The sequence below is a fragment of the Cricetulus griseus genome, assembly GCF_003668045.3.
Source record: "Cricetulus griseus strain 17A/GY chromosome 1 unlocalized genomic scaffold, alternate assembly CriGri-PICRH-1.0 chr1_1, whole genome shotgun sequence".
In the NCBI taxonomy this organism is placed as follows: Eukaryota; Metazoa; Chordata; class Mammalia; order Rodentia; family Cricetidae; genus Cricetulus; species Cricetulus griseus.
Window position 1 is genome coordinate 192935770 of NW_023276807.1, and position 21651 is coordinate 192957420.

Genomic DNA, 21651 nt, shown 5'->3' on the forward strand with positions numbered 1-21651 from the left:
AATTTAAGAAATGTGAGGCCTACCCAGTAAAACTTGGGTTTAAAATTAAAAAATATAATTTTAAAGGGAATGGAGATCTAAATATTTGGAAAAATGCTTACTTCCTGGAAGAATAAATTATGTTAAGGGCTGAGTAGAGAAGGGATAACCACTACTACAGACCTTTTGAAAAAGTCACCTGCAAATCTACTACTGTGGGGGCTTTCTAAAATATATACATACACATGTATTGAAAGAGTTTAGATAACGTTACTCTATTTCAGGGTGACAATGCCCCCACTAGACACCACAGGTCAACATGTGAAAAGCCCAGTGCCAGGAACTGGTTAGCTCTTTTGAAGTTGTTGACCAATGAAGTCCCATAGACCCTTAAATATTACAGGCTACTGCCATTGCCTAGTACACAAATGGACTTTGGGAGCACATTCCACATAGAGGAATACTCTCTCAGCCTAGACACACAGGGGAGGGTCTAGGCCATGCTCCAAATGACAAGACAGATTTGAAGATCCCCATGGAAGGCCTCACCCTCCCTGGGGAGCAGAAAGGGGATGGGACAGGGGGTTGGTGGGAACAGGGGAGGAGGGGAGGGAGAGGGAACTGGGATTGTTGACATGTAAAACAAGTTTGTTTCTAATTTAAATAAAATAAAAAACAAAATAAAATCTTTAACAATGGAAAAAATCAATGAAACAAAAGAGTTGGCTCTGAGAAAATCAGTAAGATTGACAAACCCTCATTAAATTAACTAAAAGGCAGAGAGAAAATATTTAAATGAACAGAATTAGAGATTAGCAGGGGGACATAACAACAGACACTACGGAAATCCATAGAATCATAAGGACATACTTTAAAAACCTGTATTACATCAAGCTAGAAAACCTAAAAGAAATATGTAGAAGATACAAGGGCCTTGTGTGTTGGAATTAAGGGATAACTTACACCTGCATAGGGTTGGTTTTTAGTTGTTTAGGGTTGGGTATGGAAGGAGGTGTTCAGACTCACGTATCTCTTTTAGATAAGTTTAGGATATGGATGGGAAAGGTATGGATAGGATGGGATATAGGTAGATTAACATATCTTCTTCTGTATTATCTTAGTAATTATTAACTATAGACAACTTAATTGTTATAGATTCTCATATAATGTAACATGTATAATTAAGTTTGTATTCCTTTCTCAGATAATTTATATATTTTGTCATATTGTGTAAGGTCTTCTTTCTGTTTACAATGTTTTGTACACAAATATCCTTATCATACTCTATGTATGTATTCTTTTACATGTTTAAGATATTTTGTATATTGACACAATTTAGGATATTTTTATCATGTTGCAGTATACAGTTCTACCTTTGATTAAGATATTTCAATTCTACCTCTGTTTTAGGTTCACATATATGTGTGTATATAGTTATATGGCTGTAATCATGGTCCTTGCTAAATTATTTTGCGAAGCTTCAGCCATTGTATGACTAGGTTCCCAAGAATTACAGATATTTTCACCCACATTTCTTATATCTATTATATTAGTCATACATAGATTTTGATCTTCAAATACTTCACAGTCCTGCAGAATATGGCATTTAAATATCTTAATATTAGTAATCTGTTGACATAAGACACAATTGCTCCTGACAGCACTAAGCTATTCCCCAGAATATGTTGGACACCAATGTCACTCCTTCTGTAGTCCATTCTCTTCTTGGCTAATGGCCTCTTGGGCAAAGAACTGCTCCCACCTCAACCGCTGACTTTGGACATGCTGTCCTACTGTGCTTGCAGGAGATAAATTAGAAGACTGCTGAACCTTGCCAAGTCAGGGTAAGACAGCCTTTCAACCTCCCTGCTTCTGTGTTGGTCAGTCAGATACTCTAGGACTTAGCCAAAGCTTGTTGGCCTTACCCTGCTGTGAGACTCTGGGTGACTTTCCAGGAAGCCTGCTGTTTCTGTCTTCACTGAACTTTTGGAAGTTACTCACCTGCACTTCCTGCCTACCCTAGTATTGTTATCTTCCTTCTTAGGTCTTTGATGAGGTTGAAGATTAGACTGTCACAATTACTGTTCTCTCTTCCCAGATAGAAATATTAGGTACTAGACTTAAACTTTCCAGCTTAGGACAGCTCTATAGTAATCTCTGTTATACCATTACCCTAGGACTGGATATGTAGTTCTTGCCATTTGTTCTTGTTGCCTCATTGACAATATGTCTTAAGGGTATATGCCCTTATTTTTCCTCTCCTAGTGCATACTTGATATTTACTGTCTTTGTGTATAGTTTTGTATCAAGTCTAAATCTTTTTCTTTATACTTAAAGGGGAATTGTAGTAAGAGATCTAACTATACACCTGTGGTATTGACCACGCCCTTGGGAGTGGTCACAGGTACATATGTGAGTTTGGGGGACTTAGTCTGGGGTCCCAGACAGGTTTGATGCTGGTCAGGTCACAGGGAACCGCAAGGGGGGATTCTTGGAGCTGGAACCTGTGGCAATCACCTACCTCTTGTATAAGTGCAATCTCCCCAAATAAACTTCACTTAACCTGTACTGAGTCTAGTGAATCTTGATTCCCATGCAATACTTGTGCTCACAGATAAGCACTAGGGAAACTAGGAGTGTTGAACATGCAGGGTTGTCTCCTCAGTGGAGGAGATATATACATATTTCCCACCTAAACTGGGGAATGGATGTAGTTAATAGTCTGGTGATGTATGCTATCTGTAGGGTCAGGCCACACTCAAGTCCTCCAGACTATTATGTTTATCCTAGACCTTTATCTTGAGCATTGTTTCACAGTCAATAAAACCCATCTTTATGGAAGAGGCACATGTACTTTACAATAGTCTAGGTAACATCTATGCTATATGTAAGGACAGAACAATCCTGACTCCCACAGACTATTATGCTCTCTGTCATTCTTCCTAGACCTTTATCTTGAGCATCATTTCTAAATCAGCAGAACCCATCATTATGGAAGAGGCCATATGTACTTTGTAAAGTGTTTCAAAGTTTTGTTGTACACATGAGATTGAGTTAATTATCACCAGGAAACTTTTTTCCAAGATTGTGCAATGCTTAAATATGGTTAAAATAAACTGCCTGGCATCATGCTCTAGAAGTCTGAACAAATACCAGTTATTGAGTAATGTTGAACCAGATTTCCTTCTTGCCTCATATGGATGCTTTTTGCTGGCTCAGGTGTTTGAAGAGACCCCCCCACAGAAAAGGATACTTTTCTTGATATATGCCATTTACCAAAGTTAAATCAAAATCAAATAAGCAATTTGGACAGACATACAATCTCTAGTGAAATAGAAGCAGATATTAAAAGCCCCCCTCTTTAAACCTATAATGTCTCCCTTTATTAAAGTATCTCTTTTCTTGCTCTCCTTCTCTATTCTTCCCCCAACTCAACCTTCCTGATCCCTCATGTTCTCCTCCCCGTTTCTCCCCTCCTCTTTCTTCTACTTCCCTACCACTCCCACTGTGCTCCCAATTTGCTCAGGAAATCTTGTCCCTTTCCCCTTTTCCAGAGAACTATGTATGTCTCTCTTAGGGTTCTCCTTGTTTCCCAGTTTCTCTGGGGTTGTGGATTATAGGCTGATTATCCTTTGCTCTATGTCTAATATCCACTTATGAGTGAATACATATCATGTTTATCCTTCTGTGTCTGGGTTACTTCACTCAGGATGGTTTCTTCTAGTTCCATCCATTTGCCTGCAAATTTCAAGTTTTCATTTTTTTTTCTGCTGAGTAAGTAGTACTCCATTGTGTAAATGTACCACATTATGGATCCACAAGGATGACCCCAACTAAGAATCCAAGCAATAGTGGAGAGGCTACCTTAAATGCCCTTCCCCTGTAATGAGATTGATGACTACCTTAAATGTCATCATAGAGCCTTCATCCAGTAGCTGATGGAAGCAGAAGCAGAGATTCACAGCCAAGCACTGAGCCAAACTTCTGGAATCCAGTTGTAGAGAGGAGGGAGTGATGAGCAAAGGGGTCAAGACCACATTGTGGAAACCCATAGAAACAGCTAAATACAAGATTAATTCCAAAAAAAGCAGTAGCCTTCCTATATACAAATGATAAATAGACTGAGAAAGAAATCAGGGAAGCAACATCTTTTACAATAGCCTCAAATAACATAAAATATCTGAGGTAACTCTAACCAAGCAAGTGAAAGACATATTATGACTAAAAACCTTAAGAAATTAAAGAGGATACCTAAAAATGAAAAAAAAATCTCCTCTGCTCATGGATTGGTAGGATTAATACAGTAAAAATGGCCATCCTGCCAAAAGCAATCTACAAATTCAATGCAACACCCATCAAAACTTCAACATAATTCTTCATAGAACTTGCAGGTCCAATTTTCAGCTTCATATGAAAACATCAAAAATCCTGGATAGCCAACAGAATCCTGAACAACAAAAGAATTGCTGGAGTATCACCAACCCCAGTTTCATGTTGTTCTACAGAGAAATAGTAATAAAAACAGCACGCTATTAGCACTGGGGGGGGGCAGGAGACATATTGATCAACCGAATTGAATTGAAGGCCCAAACATAAATCTACACACCTATGGACCCCTGGTTTTTGATAATGAAATCAGAAATCACACTAAAAAAAAGACAGCATCTTCAGCAATGGGTTCAGCTAATGGTTGTTTTGCTGTGTGCACTACAGCAGACATCATGATGCTGGGATTGTGTCTTGGCTACTTTTCTATTTCTGTTATAAACCAAGGTGTTTTAGAACTTATAGAAGAAAGTTTATTTTGAGCTTGTGGTTTCACAGAGTTAGAGTCCATGATGGCAGAGTGGAGATATCAGGCAGCAGATGAATGGAGCAGCAGCTGAGAGCTCACATCTTGAATCACAAGCAGGAGGCTGAGAAGACACTGGGGATCATGGGAGGCTTTTGAAACCTCAAAGTCTGCCCTGTGACACACTTACTCCAACAAGTCCACCTTCTAATCATTTTAAAACAGTTGAGGACCAAGAATTCAAATATGAGACCATGGGAGACATCCTCATTCAAATCACCACAGAGTATGCAGCAGAAGGTGTTCAAGTGATTATGAGCTAGGATGCAGAGTAAATGGGAGTAGGACATGAACATAGAACATATTGGTCCAATGACCTAATTTTTCTAAAGACCCAACCTCTTCCTTTTCATTACTTCCAAAAATAAAATCATATGAATCCATCAAGGGATAAATGTGCAAATATACTCATTACAAATTCTCATGATCTCATGATATAACTTTCTGGAAACACACACACACACACACACACACACACACACACACACACACACACACACACGGTGATATATCATTTATGACTTATTAAAACTTGCCTGAGGATTCAGAAAGCAAAGTCAGCCGCATGCCATAGAAGCCAGGCACGCACCTTTAATCCCAGCAGCCAGAAGCTAGGAGGTGGTGGTACACATCTTCAATCCTCAGACTCAGGATTAAGAGGTAGATGAATCTCTGTGAGTCTAAGGCCACCCATATCTACATAAGATTGATCCAATCCTAAAGAGAAACAGCTCACACAAAGATGATCTCAGCACCTGGGATCACAAGCCTTTAATCCAAGCACTAGAGGGGTATAAAAGTTAGGAGCAGGGTCTTCAATAGTCAGTATCAGGCATTCATTCTCCAGCCACACTGAGGATAGGAAGATATTGAAGTCTCAGGATTCTCCAGCCATGCTGAGAAAAGGCTACAGTCTGAGGTTTGGTGAGAGCTCATAGAGACAGGATCAGCCCTTTCAACCTGAGGTAGAATAAGAGCTAGTGACCAGCGGCTTTGCTTTTCTGACCTTCAGCTTGAAGTTTGAACCCCAATATCTGTCTCTGGGTGTTTTATTTAGCATCACACACACACACACACACACACACACACACACACACACACACACACACACTCAGAGAGAGAGAGAGAGAGGGAGAGAGAATTTACTAAGGCATCTAAATATTTGATATTTCTTAATTTCTTAATCAAGTTGGACTAACAATCAAGGCTAACCATTACACAAAATCACCTCACAAAGTATTGAAAGTAAAAGGGAAAAGGTGAACAAAACATTATAAAAATTAAGAAATCTGGTTATTCTTTGCTTTATATCTAATATTCATTTATAAGTGAGTACATACAGGGTTTGTCTTTCTGGGTCTGGGTTACCTCACTCAGGATGATTTTTTTTTCCAGCAAGGAGGACCCTAAGAGGGAAGCATGGATCTCCCTGGGAAGAGTAAATAGATGAGATGTCCTGAGTAAACTGGGGGTATAAGTGTGGGAGTACAGAGGAGGTGATAGGGAGATGGGAACATGAGGAATCAGGATGGTTGAATTGTGGGCAGGAAGAAGGGGCCATTGTGGGGTTAGGGAGAAACCTGTGTCAGGGAAACTTCAAGGAATCCACAAGGATGACTCCAGCTAAAACTCCTAGCAATAGTAGAGAGGGTGCCCAAACTGGCTTTCCCTGTAATCAGATTGGTAACCACCCTACTTGTCATCATAGAACCTTCATCCAGTAACTGTTGGAAGCAGATACAGAGATCCACATCTAAGCACTGGGCTGAGCTCTCAGAGTCCCATTGAAAGAGGGTGGAGGGATTATATGAGTGTGTGTGTGTGTGTGTGTGTGTGTGTGTGTGTGTGTGTGTGTGTGTGTGAAGATGATGATGGGTAACCCACAGAGACAGCTGACCTGAGCTCACAGACTCTGGACAGACAGCTAGGGAGCCGGCATGGGATCAACCTAGGCCCTTTGCATCTGGGTGACAGTTGTGCAGCCTGGTCTTTGGTGGATCCCCTAGCAATGGGACCAGGACCTGTCCCTGATGCATGAACTGGCTCTTTGGAGCCTATTCCCTATGCCTTGATGCAGTGGGGAGGAGCTTGGTCCTGCCTCAACTTAATACACCAAGTCTTGTTGATTCCCATGGAAGGCATTACCCCTTCTGAATGGAGGCAAGGAGGAGAGGGGATATGGAGGGGCGAGGTAGAAGGAAAGTAGAAGAAGAGGGGAAATGGTAGTTGGTATGTAAAATAAAAAATGATGAAAAAATTCAAACAAAAATTTTAAAGTATTGGGCTTTAAAGGAGAAACATACAGGCAATACAAAAGACAGAAAGAATATTTGGTGATACAGGCCTGAAATCTCGGCTACTGAGTATCACAAGTTCAGGGCTTGCCTAAGCTACAGTGTGTGTTAAAGGCCAGCCTGTACTTTGAGATCCTGTCTCAAAAGTAAAATGAAGCTGGGTATGGTGGCACACTGGGGAGCATTTGGGAAATGAAATCAAGAGGATCAAGAATTCAGTGCAAGCCTCAGCTATATAGTGAACTTTGGTTCAGCTTGGTTTACATGAGACCCTATCTCAAAAAAAAGTAAAAGAGGAATGGGGATATAGCTGAGAGACTTTGCCTACCCTGTTTAAGGCCCTAGGTTCAATTCTCAGTAATGCAAAAAAAAGAAAAGAAAAGAAAAGAAAAGAAAAGAAAACTCACACAAAAGAAGAAAAGTTTCCACAAATCAACAATCTGATGAGAGACTAAACTATATGAAGGACTTGCACAACTCAATGAATTAATTATGGTATACCATCCCAGAGCTCCCCTGCTAAAAACACTGCAAGGTACTGCCATTGCTCTTGATTGTTCACTAAAACTTCATGGTAAGATCCTACTGCTGAAGACATCATGCACTTTGGTTGCAGGACATATATCAAGCTGGAACTGATAAAAAAATTTCCCCCATGCTGGCTAGCTTTCATAGTGATGGAAGTTATTATGCAGGCTACTGGGGAAGAAAAGACACCAATGGTATTATCCAGTGCTGGACCCTTCATACTACAATGCCAACCCGCCAGGCAAGATGTGCTTACTGGTGCAATGGTAAGTAAATTATTTGGATAATTAACTACTTTCTGATTGGATCTGAGGCATGCTCCACAGAAAGGAATCAATGTCTTCTACTGCAAATGTTGTAAAAAGCCCATGGTTGAGGAGGTCATAGGACTGAGAGAGGAAAATACTACTGTTGTTCCGTTAAATATACATATCAAGCTGACTTCTATATAGCTATGTATAGATTCATAGATTAGTAAGTACTTCTCTCAACCTATGGAAAGAGGGTTCTATCTTTGGTGGGCAGAAGTTAAAGCAGAGACTGCCAGAGTGCTAAGAATAGGTTTCTGTTGAGTGCTTAGACACCTATATGGGACTTCTATATCATACACCCTCCTCAAGGCTCAGGGTACACCATAGAAAAGCAAGTGTTAAAAATATAGGATAACCTAAAAGCCCTTCCCCTAAAATGAGATTGATGACTACTCTCTATGCTATTCTAGAGTCCTCATCCAGTGGCTGATGGAAGCAGAGACAGACATCCACAGATATACACTGAGCTGAAATCTGGAATTTAGTTGAAGAGAGGGAGGAATGAAGAGCGAAGGGGTCTGTACCAGGTTGGAGAAACCCACAGGAACAGTTGGCCTGAACAAGGGAGAGCACATCGACCCCATGTGTTGTTTATTGTTGACTCAGGGCCAGGCTAGAAGCAACTATGATAGACATAACCCTCTACAATTATTGTCTTTTTGCACATAGTCCCAGTCTCAGTTTATGTTATAGGCTCAAGGTTCAGCCAACTATCTACTTTCTGTCTGAGAACCCTAAACATTTAGGCCCAAGTACATGGCCAAGCATTACTCACTGGCCAGTCAATATGACCTCCCTAGCCTAAAAGATACTGTGTGACTTATATTGTGTTATGAGAATGGGTTGGGCCCTGAAAATGTAACATATACTTGTTCAGATTTTGGCTGTGAGTGGGGTGGTAGTGTATAGAGAGGTAGCTGTGTAAAGCTATGTAAGAGCTGTGGCAGTGTGTGTGTGTGTGTGTGTGTGTGTGTGAGAGAGAGAGAGAGAGAGAGAGAGAGAGAGAGAGAGAGAGCTGTGTGAAAGAGCTGTTGCTATGTAAAGGAATGTGTGCAAGAGTGTTAAGAAACTGTGTAAAGTGCTGTATGGTGAAAGAGATATATGAATGAGATGTATAGCAGTGGCTATGTGGAGATATGTAGCTGTGTGGACACAGATATTCTCAGAGAGGATTATTTAAGATGAAGTAAAAGAGAAAGTTACCATCAGAAATTATGTGTTTCCTTATTTATCCCTCAGATAGAAAAGTCTAGTCCTCACTACATTCATGAAATTTTTTGTGTAACCAAGTGCTGACTGGAGGCTGTAGGGGATGCTGTAGCCACGTCTGCTTAGGGGCTGGCTACAGGTGTGCCTGACCATGCCTGCAAGGGCATGGTCAGGGTGATGTAGAGTGAGGTATGTTCAGGTGGTGGGTGTCTGCTTTCATTTTCACTTTGGGCTTGCTGTACAGACTGCTGCCTGCCGGCTGGCTAGGTAACTCTGTAAGTAAGGCTTTTCCCTATTAAAATCCCTTGTATTTTTACCTGGCTCCGTATTGGAAATTTCCCACAATATCTGGTTGTCAGAAGTGGGATATTGTAAACCTAGGCTCCATTTGGGACAGCCTGCGGGTCCCAACGAGATGGCGGCCTAGGCCAGGAAAGCACCCTCCCCACAGGTGCTCCTGGCTCACAGCTGACCCACTGCACCACACGAGCACCTTCCAGCTGCTGCTGAGCTGCTCAGAACAGTCTGTTCTGCTGGGAGAGTTCTACAGACCTCCCACGGTTTTACCACCATGTGCAAAGGACCAGCCCGGACTGTGGCCTACCTGCGCCTGGAAGCCTCCTGCCCTAGAGCCGAGTAGGCCTCAGCTTTCAGGAGCAGCTTCCCCTGACCACTGTGGCCATAAAGCTGCATCTCTTTCAGTGGTTGCAGCTGCAAGGCCGTATACTCACTAAGATAAGTGCAGCCAACTTTGTGACCTCTCTCCCCCGCTGCCACCATCTTTCCTGACCGACCTCTGACAAACGCCAAGCAGACTAACTGAGCGCCTGTGCCACCTGCTGGTCAAAGATAGTTACTGCATCTGGAGTAGGAGCCACGAGGTAAAATCATGGCAGAATATTTATCATTTGCTAAAATCGGTAATTTTTTGCTTATTACGTGAATTCAATGTTTGAGGAGGAGGCTAATCTGCCAATTACTGGCCTATAAACAGTAATGGCAGTTAGCTTGCTGGTACAAATAACATTCCTAGGCAAAAGGCTCAGGAACAGGGACAAAGGTAACCTCACCACCTGCTTGCAGGAAATAACAGCTTTATGCAATGAGGTTTTGGAGAACAGATTAGGTCAGGCCACAATTGTGCAGCAAATAGAACAGAAATTGGATGACAAAATTGGCTCTGTGTCCGATACGCTAAAGACAGAGCTGTCTATTACCCAAGATGAGATGCAGTGTATTTATGATAAGATAAACACAGAGACATCCTCCATGTCTGAGGCGTTAGAGGCTAGGCTGTCAAAGGACCATGATGAACTAAAGAATATCTGTAGCCAGCTAGAAACTCAGATAGGCGCTGTGACCCAGAAACTAGATGCAAAGTTACAAAATACCCAGGATAGGGTTGAAGAATTGGACAATGCCATTCAATCAATTATTAAAGCATCTAAGGTAGTAGATCACAAATTTGAGTCTAGATTCGAATGTTTGGAAGATATTTTACAGTACACAGCTGACAGATTAGGCAGGTCCATACGGTCAATTGCTGAGGACTCAAAATCAGCAAATCATGACCTCGAATCTAGACTCCAATACCTAGAAGGCAGTTTCCATACCATCTAGATGCTGTCTACGTATGACCTGATTAAAGACCTAGAAAAACGTGTAGAGGAGCAGTTAGAGCAATTTACAGACTCCCTAACATGCTTGGAATATTTTATGATGCAGGAAATTGAAACTTTTCATGAGGATATCATTACTAGGGTTAAAGAACATTGGGATGCCTCAGAGGCAGAATCACTCCAATCCGAGGCACCTACTCCACCCAGGTTCCGTGACTATTCTTCTAAGGTTGTTTGTTACTCGTACACCATTAGTGTACCCAGCTACCATGGTAGAAAAGTCAGCTTCTAAAAAACACCCTCAGGGACAGATGGCTTATGTATGGCAACCTATACAGCTGAAGGATCTTAAGGATATTAAAGAATCAGTTGTCTCATATGGTCTCCATAGCCCATATGTAAAACAGCTATTACATTCATGGGCAACCTTTAACAGGGTGACACCCACAGACTGGGAAAGACTGGTAGTAGCTGTACTTGGGAATTCATGCCAAATCCAATGGAGGGCATTGGTCAGGGAGGACGTGAAGCTCATTGAGTGTCAAAGCATAAAGGAAGGTTTTGAAGCCCCCCTAGATAAGATTCTTGGTGAGGGTATTTATGCTAACCCACAGGCTCAGGCTGAATATGATGACCATATACTGTCCCTATGCAGGAAAGCAGCATTAAACGCCTGGGATAAGGTTTGTGAGCCAGGAGAATGACTAGAAGCTTATACCAGAATAGAACAGGGACCTATAGAACAGTTCTAGGACTTCTTACAAAGGTTAACTAGGGCAATGGAATTGAAGGTAACAGATCCAGAAACAAGACAATCAATTATATATACAATAGCTTATGAAAATGCAAACCCAATATGCAAAAGAATACTTTTGCCTTTAAAGATCAGATCAGCTCCACTAGAACAATGGGTTTTGCATGCAGCCAACATTGACTATAATGTGCAAGATACTGGAGCTTGGGTAGGAGAAGCCATCTTGAAAGGTTTAAAAAGGCAAGAGGAGATTAAAGTTCTAGAGGTGAGGATGCAAGGGCTTGGGAAGGAGAAACACCTTTCAGAGGTCAACATAGGTACCAAGTAATTACTACTACTATGAACCAGAACCTTGGGTAGGAAGAGCCTTCCCCAGGAGACCACAAAGGCACCAGGAACCTAGATGTTTCAGCTGTGGTAGAATGGGACATATTAAGAGAAATTGTAGACAAATGAATTCTAACAATGCCTCATACGGAAGGCCACTGCCTTCTGGATTGTGTAGAAGATGGGGTAAAGGCAGGCACTGGACCAATGAATGTACATCAACCAGGGACATGCAAGGAAACCCATTAAGGCCAGGAAACCCCGAGGGGGGATCAAGAAGTCCCCCACATCAAGAAAGGCCTGGTCATTTCCAGTAGCAGTGAAAGACAATCTCTCATAGGACGAATAGATAGTTCTTTGCCTATTGTGAAAAATGATACTGCTCTAGATGGTAGTTTGAATAGTGATGAAGAATCAAATGTGAATGGACAAAATGAGAAACGCATATTTTGGCAAACTTTTATTAATGATAAAAATATCTCAGTTGAAAGTGAAAATTAACAAAGTTATTACTGGCTTAGTAGACACTGGGGCGGATGTGACTATTATTACCCAAAAGTCTTGGCCTCAGAAATGGCCTCTTAGAGAGGCTAATGTACAATTTTTAGGAATTGGAACTCTAGAGTTCGACAGAGTGTTAACTCGGTGGTCTGCATTGGACTGGAAGGACAGAAAGGGAGACCGAAACCACACGTGGCAGATATAGCTATAAATCTCTGGGGTCATGATCTCTTACAGCAATGGAATACTCAGATTAATATTCCTCCAGTGTCGGATACAAATTATGTACAATCTTTAGATAGTAGAAAAGATCTGGTAAGACGCTACAGAAAACGGTTACCAACCATCCAGGCTATACAGAAACAAGGTACAAATGATGGACCTTCAGAGGAGCCAAAGGCCCTGCCATTGAGGTGGCTTACAGATGAACCTGTTTGGGTAGGACAATGGCCTATGACCTCTGAGAAGCTAGAGGTTTCAGAAAAGTTAGTACAGGAACAGCTAGATGCTGACATATAGAGGAATCTACCAGTCCTTGGAATTCTCCTGTATTTGTTATCAAAAATAAGTCAGGTAAGTGGAAAATGCTGACAGACCTGAGAGCCATAAATAAGGTAATTCAACCAATGGGCTCTCTGCAACCTGGAATGCCTTTGCCTTCCTTGATACCTAAATGATGGCCAATCATAGTAATTGATCTAAAAGACTGTTTTTTTTCACAATACTATTGCAGGAAAATGATAGAGAAAAATTTGCATTTACTGTACCAACTCTTAATAATTCACAGCCAGTTAGGAGATATGAGTGGAGGGTTTTGCCACAAGGAATGCTAAATAGTCCTACTTTGTATCAGCACTTTGTACAGCAACCTTTGGAAGTAATTCGTAAGAAATTATCACAATCTCTTGTTTATCATTACATGGATGACATTCTTTTATCAGATTCTAATAGGGAAACTTTGGAATGTATGTTTGAAATGGTGAAGGAAGTTCTGCCTCATTGGGAGTCACAGATTGCCCCAGAAAAGATACAAAGAAGAGATTCTATTAACTATTTAGGTTACAAGATAGATTTACAAAGAATCAGACCTCAAAAGGTACAAATTAGAAGGGATCGTTATCAAACTCTTAATTCTCTTCAGAAATTATTAGGGGAAATTTCTCAATTACAGACGATTATTGGTGTAGCAAGACATGACTTAAAGCATTTAAAAATGGCCCTTAAAGGTGATAAGGACCGAAACAGTCCTCGAATATTATCTGCTGAGGCAGAAAAAGAGTTACAATGGGTAGAAAACAAAATATTGGATGTGCATGTAGATCAGATAAACCTCGATTTAGACTGTATTCTGGTTATCTTGCCATCCAGAGAATATCCTTCTGGGATTCTGATGCAGAAGGAAAACACTATATTGGAGTGGATATTTCTGCCACATAAACAGAATAAAAAGTTAAAGACATATATAGAAAAGATTTCTGATTTTATTTATTTATTTATTTAGGTTTTCAAAACAGGATTTCTCTGTGTAGCTTTGGAGCCTATTCTGGCACTCTGTCTGGAGACCAGACTGGCCTGGAACTCACAGAGATCCGCCTACCTCTGCCTCCTGAGTGCTGGGATTAAAGGCGTGTACCACCAATGCCCAGCCTGATTTGATTTTAAAGGGAAAAATTAAGACTTTGTCAACTGACTGGAAAAGATCCAGCAGAAATTATAGTACCTTTAACTAATGAGGAATTTCCTCCTTGTGGAAGGATAATGAATACTGGCAAATAGCTCTTAATGACTTTTTGGAACCGATTAGCAACAACTATCCCAAAACTGACAGAATTAAATTCATAAAAAAGACAGTCTGGATTCTTCCACGTATTGTAAGACAAACTCCCATTTCTGGAGTTCTTACCTTCTACACTGATGCCAACAAATCAGGTAAGGCAGGTTATAAAGCAGGTGAGGTAAGTAAAGTAGTTCAAAGCCCATATACATCTGTACAGGAGGCAGAATTATATGCAATTCTCATGGTACTTATGGATTTTACATAATTACCTCTTAATATAGTTACTGATTCTCAATATGCAGAGAGAGTTGTGTTACACATTGAGATTTCAGAATTCGTTCCTAATAATACAGAATTAACTTCACTGTTTATACAATTACAGGAAACAATCAGAAACAGAAGTAATCCTATATACATTACACATATCAGATCCCATACAAGTCTGCCAGGCCCACTAGCACAAGGCAATGACGAGATTGATCATTTATTCATTGGAAGTGTGCTAGAAGCCTCAGAATTTCATAAGAAACATCATGTAAATAGCAAATGTTTGAAAAATGACTTCTCCATCACTTGGCAATAAGCCAAGGAGATAGTGAGAAACTGTCCTACTTGTTCCTTTTATAATCAAACTCCATTGCCATCAGGTTGTAATCCTAAGGACATTTGGAGAAATGAGGTTTGGCATATGGATGTCGTTCACTTTGCAGAATTTGGAAATTTGAAATATGTGATTCATACTATAGACACATTCTCAGGGTTCCAATGGGCTACTGCTCTTAACTCTGAAAAAGCTGATTCTGTTATTACACACCTGCTAGAGGTGATGGAAGTTATGGGTATACCTGCACAAATAAAAACTGACAATGCTCCAGCATATGTCTCCACAAAATTGGAACAGTTTTTCAAATAACTATAACATAAAGCATGTCACCAGTATACCACACAATCCTACAGGACAAGCAGTGGTTGAGAGATCTAATAGAACACTTAAGGAGATACTCAACAAACACTCTTGGAAGACTAAACCCCCCAAACATAGGTTTCATAATGCTTTATTAGCACTAAACTTTCTTAATGTCAATGAAAAAGGACAAACAGCTTCGGAAAGACACTGGACTACAGAAAAAACTGCTGAACTCAATCAGCCTGTATACTTCAAAGATGTACTAACCTCTGTATGGAAACCAGGACATGTGTTACAATGGGGTAAGGGTTTTGCATTGGTTTCCAGAGGAGAAGAAAAACTTTGGATACCATCAAAGTTGATCAAGATTCAAGTGGAAAAGGAAAAACCTCTTGATGAGGAGAAATGACAGGTATTCTACTAAGGTATACCTCATAAACTAAATAGAAACCTCCCAAAGGAAAGTGAAGTGTTTTGCTTTTATCTTCACAGGAAAACTCATCTCCAGAAGTCAAAGGACACTACATGGGTAGATACTTAAGAAGAGAAGGTAGCTATAACCATCAAACAAAAGGAATGTGCCATACAGAAAACTTTACAGATGTATCTCAGAGAACTCTATTTCTCTTTATTTCCTAGTCCCTATTCAATTAAACCAATGCTGGATTTAGAGGTGGATTTGGCTTTCTTCCTCTAAAATCCAAGCACGTTGTTTAACTAAACTTTAGAGTTTCTGTATTGTATCAAGAAGCCAATTGATGTAATACATAATAAGAGAAGAATGTGGGGACTGTCTTTGTCTTTTCTTGGCTCTTTCTTTCAAGGTGTATACCCTCTCACAATTGTTATGCTCCCATGGTTGCCTTTTCTAGTATTCATACTTACACAAGCAAACATTTCTCTGCTAATTGTTTATGTTTGAGTCCCACACAGCCAACGGAGACCTGCCTGATAGCAATCCCTGGACACCCTGGAAAGAAAATGGGCCACACCTCCTTGACTGCACTGGGTCCAACTTGCTCCATTTCAACTGACACTCTGACCAAAGCTTCGGGTACTGACTTCAATCAAGTTGAGGATTTCAAGCAAGATCTTCAATCAAGCGAATCCCATCAAACATGGACTAGATACATTCAAGACTTTCACTATACTAACATTTTCTTCCTACATGACCCCACAAGGATGTCGTCATCCCATTTCAGCAGGAATTAACTTGGAGGATGCTACGCTCCCTTTCCATTGTTGTCATTTAGGATACTGTATATACCTAGTTAGGGATAGCTTCCTATTGTTTATGGCTGGGATTGGAAGGAGGTGTTCAGGCTTGGAAACCTCTTTCAGATGATTTTAGGGTTTAGTTAAAATAGTTAGGATATGAAATAAGCAGATTGTTGTGTCTTCTTATATTTCACCTTTATGATTGTTAATTTTGGATACTTTACACTGTTAAGTTTTAATCCTCTTTTAGACTAAAAGGGGAATTGTAGGGGATGCTGTAGCCACGCCTGCTTAGGGGCTGGCTACAGGTGTGCCTGACCACACCTGCGAGGGCATGTCAGGGTGATGTAGAGTGAGGGACGTTCAGGTGTTGGGTTTCTGCCTATGTTTTCACTTTGGCTTGCTGTACAGACTGCTGCCTGCCGGCTGGCTAGATGGCTCTGTAAGTAAGGCTTTTCCCTATTAAAATCCCTTGTATTTTTACCTGACTCCATATTGGTAATTTCCCACATTAGGAGGCTGGCCCCCCAGTTGCATTACAGGACAGGTTGGGCTGCATAACAAGACTGATGACATGAGTACAATTCCAAAACACACATGGAGGAAGGAGAGAGATGACTCCTAGGTGTTGTCTTCTGACTTATACACATATATAAGGAATGCATGCACATGCACCTGAGGAATGACAGCCACAGTTGTCCTCTGGCCTCCATACAACATGGTACTGAGAAGAGATGTATAATATTTAAATGCCATTAAATTCACATATACCTTAAAAGCCTTTATCTGCTCCATTACTGTATTACACATAGTAATTGTAGGATTCTCTTTTGGTTCTTCTTCGGGCTTCTCTTCCATCAAAGATCGTTTTCTTGCTGCCTTTCTTCTTTCTTGTAATTCTTTCTTTTGCTTAACTTGGAAGAATTTCAGTGTCTTAAAAATTTCTCGGGAAAACTCATCTACATCAGTTTCCATGCTTTCCCCATTAAGGTCCAAAAACCCTCCATCCATCCACCTGAATCAAAAGAAAAAATAATTTAAAACTTACATTTTTGAATTATACATAAGTATTGAGAAACTTTTGTGTGAACTCATTTTTTTTCCATAAGAGAGACAACTGAGGCACACAGGTAGAAATGATGGTAAAGGGATAGAGTTAACATCATCATTTAAACTACAGTGACTGTGCTAAAATATGCATCAGAATACAAACAGCTAACTAAAACTACTCAAGTAAAATGCTTTTCATTTTGTGTATGTGTCAGTAAACTAGTCACATAAAATGCAAACTGACTCTGATAAATCCAAGCAAGACTCAGAAGTCCTATTATAAGGCCCAGCGGCACATTAGCATCATCTGAGGCTCTCCTATATGATATTTACTTTTCACACAAGTAAATGAATAAGTCCTGCTTGTAAACTTTTAACAAGAAATGCTTTATGTTTATACACTTTTTTATATTATTTGCTTATTTTTATATTACATTACCAATAATTACCGTTTTTCTGTTCTCTGCCACTTCAAAACAAAATTAAAAAACTTCTGGTAGGGCTCAATGTTGACCTTTAATTTATCCAGTTCAGGATACCTTGTCAATTCCCATTTAAAGAGTTCTTCTTCTTTATTAATAAACTGAACTGCTTCTTCTGATTCCTGAATACGTTTCTGTAGTTGTCTTACATCCATCACATACTAAAAGCAAACAAATGTCTGTTCCAGAAATATCCAGATGATATAATAACAAGATTGCATAATATTACATAAGGAAAGTTCTCCTATTTATACAACTATGTTAAATATCTACTTCACAACATCACCATGGTGATGAACAGGATATGGTTATGCACACTGTATTACAGTAAACTAAGTCACAGATACCAGGTTTGATAACCAAGCAAACCTTCGACATGGTAAATGCATGTTTCCTCTACATTTTCAAATATGTTCATCTGCCCTGTGTTAACCGGTGGGTGGCCACAGTTACAGCTCTAAGTATGTATCTGACCTGCTGCATGCGGTCCAGTTCTGCAAACTCCGTGAACTCTTCCATGCGACGCGATTCCTTTTCTATTTCCAAAATCAGTTTTTCTCTCTTGGCTATTAGTTCATTCTCTTTTGAAAGTTTAGCATTCTCAATGAGCTTTTTAAAAAGATCATTTAATGATGTTAACATAGTAGAAAGAAAATAATTTTGAAATAGAAATATGAATGTTTTATAGTAATTTAGAGAAAATGGAAACAGAATCATTGTCTTTAATGACTGGTGTAAAAATGCAAAGAGTTAATCACAGGGACAAATTTTCCTAGATGTTTCAAAACTCAAAACTGTTAATTATATTTTTGGTTATGTGTGAGACTACCCTTTAACAGCTGAGCCATCTCTTCGGCCCTCCCCCAAATGGTGTGACAGACTTTGATGATCCCCCATGGAAGGCCTCACTCTTCCTGGGGGTGGGATAGGAGGTCAGTGGGGGTCATGGGAGGAGGGGAGTGAGAGGGAACTGGGACTGGTATGTAAAACGAGATTGTTTCCAATTTAAATTAAAAAATAAATATAAAAATAGTTCATTAGGCCGGGTGTTGGTGGAGCACGCCTTTAATCCCAGCACTCGGGAGGCAGAGGCAGGTGGATCTCTGTGAGTTCGAGGCCAGCCTGGTCTCCAGAGCGAGTGCCAGGATAGGCTCCAAAGCTACACAGAGAAACCCTGTCTCGAAAACCCCCCCAAAAATAGCTAATTATATAGCTTGATTATTTTATATATTGTGATATAATACTAAAGCCTACTATTTATTGAGCATACATATATCATATATCAAGAGCCATTAAGTACCCTTTCCACATTATTATTTTCTCTGCAAAGATAAAGAAATTGATATATGAAAATCAATATTTTGTTTTGCATAACAAAGTCACAAGATTGTAAAAGCAAAAAGTCAAGATTAAAACCTTGTCTATCCCATGACTTTTGTCATTATTCTATTTTGTCTCACAATTTAGGTTAAAACTGACTGTTTACTTTTCAAAAATTTTAAACTATATTCAGTCTGATATAAAATCCTGAGTCTGACACCTCCAATCTCTATAAATTTGAGCAAGTTAATCAACTTCTCTGAATGATATTTTAATCATCTATAAAATAGTACAAATGGAAGCAGCTGGGATTTTATGAGTACTTAATAACTTAGTAAATGAAAATCACTTAATTTATGCTTGTACTAATTACATAACAGTTCTGACCTCTTTGTTGTTCATCCTATACTTATCAAACCCAGTGAGTTAAGCCTAGAAGCCTGTTCTAGGCTGGCATGACCATAACAGGTATGGAGTTTTTAAAGTCAGATGGCAAATTGGTATAAAAATTAAAATCCACACTGTACTTAAAATGTCAGAATGTGGACAGTACGATGGCTCTGCCAGTAAAGGTGATTGCCACTAAGCTCAATGGCTTGAGTTCTATACCCAGGACCCCCAAGGTGGAAGTAAAACTAACTTTGGCAACTAACTTTCTGCATGCATGCCATAGTGTACACATATACACACAGACACACAGACACACAGACACACAGACACACAGACACACAGACACACACACACACACACACACACACACACACACACACACAGGGCAGGGAGAGCGATGTAATATTAAAACTTTCAGAACACAAATTATTTAAAAATATACTTACTTCATCATTCTCATCAAAGACAGGGTTAATTTGTGTAGGCCACATGAGGACACTAGCATTTAAATTTAAGTCTTCTTGTGGAAACAGAAAAACATCTAAAAAGTAACTCATTTGCCGTTTAGATTCCTACAAAAGAAACTCTAGATATATCATATGAAAAAGAACAGGGTCAACAATTTCTAATATTCCTTCAAATTTAATATTTTATGCACTGTCCAAATCACATGGGTATTTTAATACCTATCATACATTTATTTGGCCTCAAGTCATACACTGTACTTTAATGTGGGTTTTAAAAATTTTTAAGTGCTTTCACCTGGGGTTGGGAAGATGATTTAGTGGGTAAATGCTTACTACACAATACCTGAGTTTGGATCTCTGGCACCAACAATAAATAGGTATGGTGGTGTGTGCCTGTGATGCCAGAATGTGGGAGGTGGAGACAGGAGGATCCAAGGGACTTACTGACCACCAGACTGTGTATGTTAGCTCCAGATTCAGTGACAGAAATTCTGTCTAAACAAACACAAAGAGGACAGTGATAGACAAAGACATATGATGTGACTTCTGGCATACATACATACATACATACATACATACATACATACATACATACTCATACAAACACACACTCCCTTACATGAAATTATTTTTCTCTGATTATTGACTTAATATAATTAATTATAAAGGTAACTCTTCTGTCCTCTTTGTCCATGATTTTAAAAGTTGGCAATCTTTGAAACTTAATTTTAAAATATCTTAAATTCTCAGAAGGGAAGGCAGAGGCAGGAGGATCTCCATGGGTTCAAGGCCAGCATGGTCTACAAAGCTACACAGAGAAATCCTGTCTCAAAAAACAAAAAAAAAACTTAAATTCTTTTTGTTCTTATGACTTGTTTTTAATCTCTGATGATAAATACTTTCTCATCTTTTGTTTTACTTTACCTGCTAGCAATATTATCATATTTTTGACTACTTAGTATTATAGCAGTAGTCCAGAAGAGCTCCAGTGTGAATGGAAAAGGAAAAATACCTAACACAGTAGATATACCTAATTGGAGAGGCAGGATCATTATGGATACCATTGATCCAGATGTTATACAGCAGTGCTGTAACACTTCTAAAAAGTTGAGGATGACAACATGTTCAGAAGGAAAAGCACTTGGTGCCATGCCCCATAACCTAGGTTAGGTTCCTGGGAACCACACAAAGGGGTACAATTCCCTTAGGTTGTTCTCTGACCTCCACACATATGTCTAAGCATGTGCACACCCCACTCTAATTAATTACTGCATTAATTAAAATGTAACTAAATATAAAATGGGTCTGGCGTTCTCAGCAAATATAATGCTGGTAATGTGCAAAAGAATACAAACAAAATGATTCCTCTTGGATAAATATCAGCATCAGACAAAAATAAACCATGTTTACTAGAAATGCACACTTAGTTGATAAAACTATAAAGAAGAGTAAGAAAGTGAACACAAACAAAGTGAAGACAGTATTCACATGCTGATAGGCCAGGGGTGGGTGATGGTTCTATTCTTTCTCTGGGTAGGAATTACTTGTTTTACAACATCCTAAATTATGTTTGATGTGATTTTCGTAATCTGTCATGTTTTGCAGTATATAAAGCCTTCCAAATAGAATGAAAGTTTAATTTATTTGAATGGGTAAAGAATCTTGT

The 21651-nt window shown here is 39.6% G+C and overlaps 1 protein-coding gene across 1 annotated transcript in view; it reads right to left on the reverse strand.

Moving 5' to 3' along the window:
- The window catches only part of Dnah12 (dynein axonemal heavy chain 12), a 206294-nt gene that overhangs the window by 146016 nt on the left and 38627 nt on the right, over window positions 1–21651 (reverse strand). Inside the window, exons 15-18 of the mRNA XM_035452634.1 lie at window positions 19965–20090; window positions 18283–18417; window positions 17776–17969; window positions 17048–17291 (exon numbers count right to left, since the gene is read on the reverse strand). Of these exons, the coding sequence (XP_035308525.1) occupies window positions 17048–17291; window positions 17776–17969; window positions 18283–18417; window positions 19965–20090 (699 nt within the window). The remainder of the gene's footprint in view (window positions 1–17047; window positions 17292–17775; window positions 17970–18282; window positions 18418–19964; window positions 20091–21651) is intronic.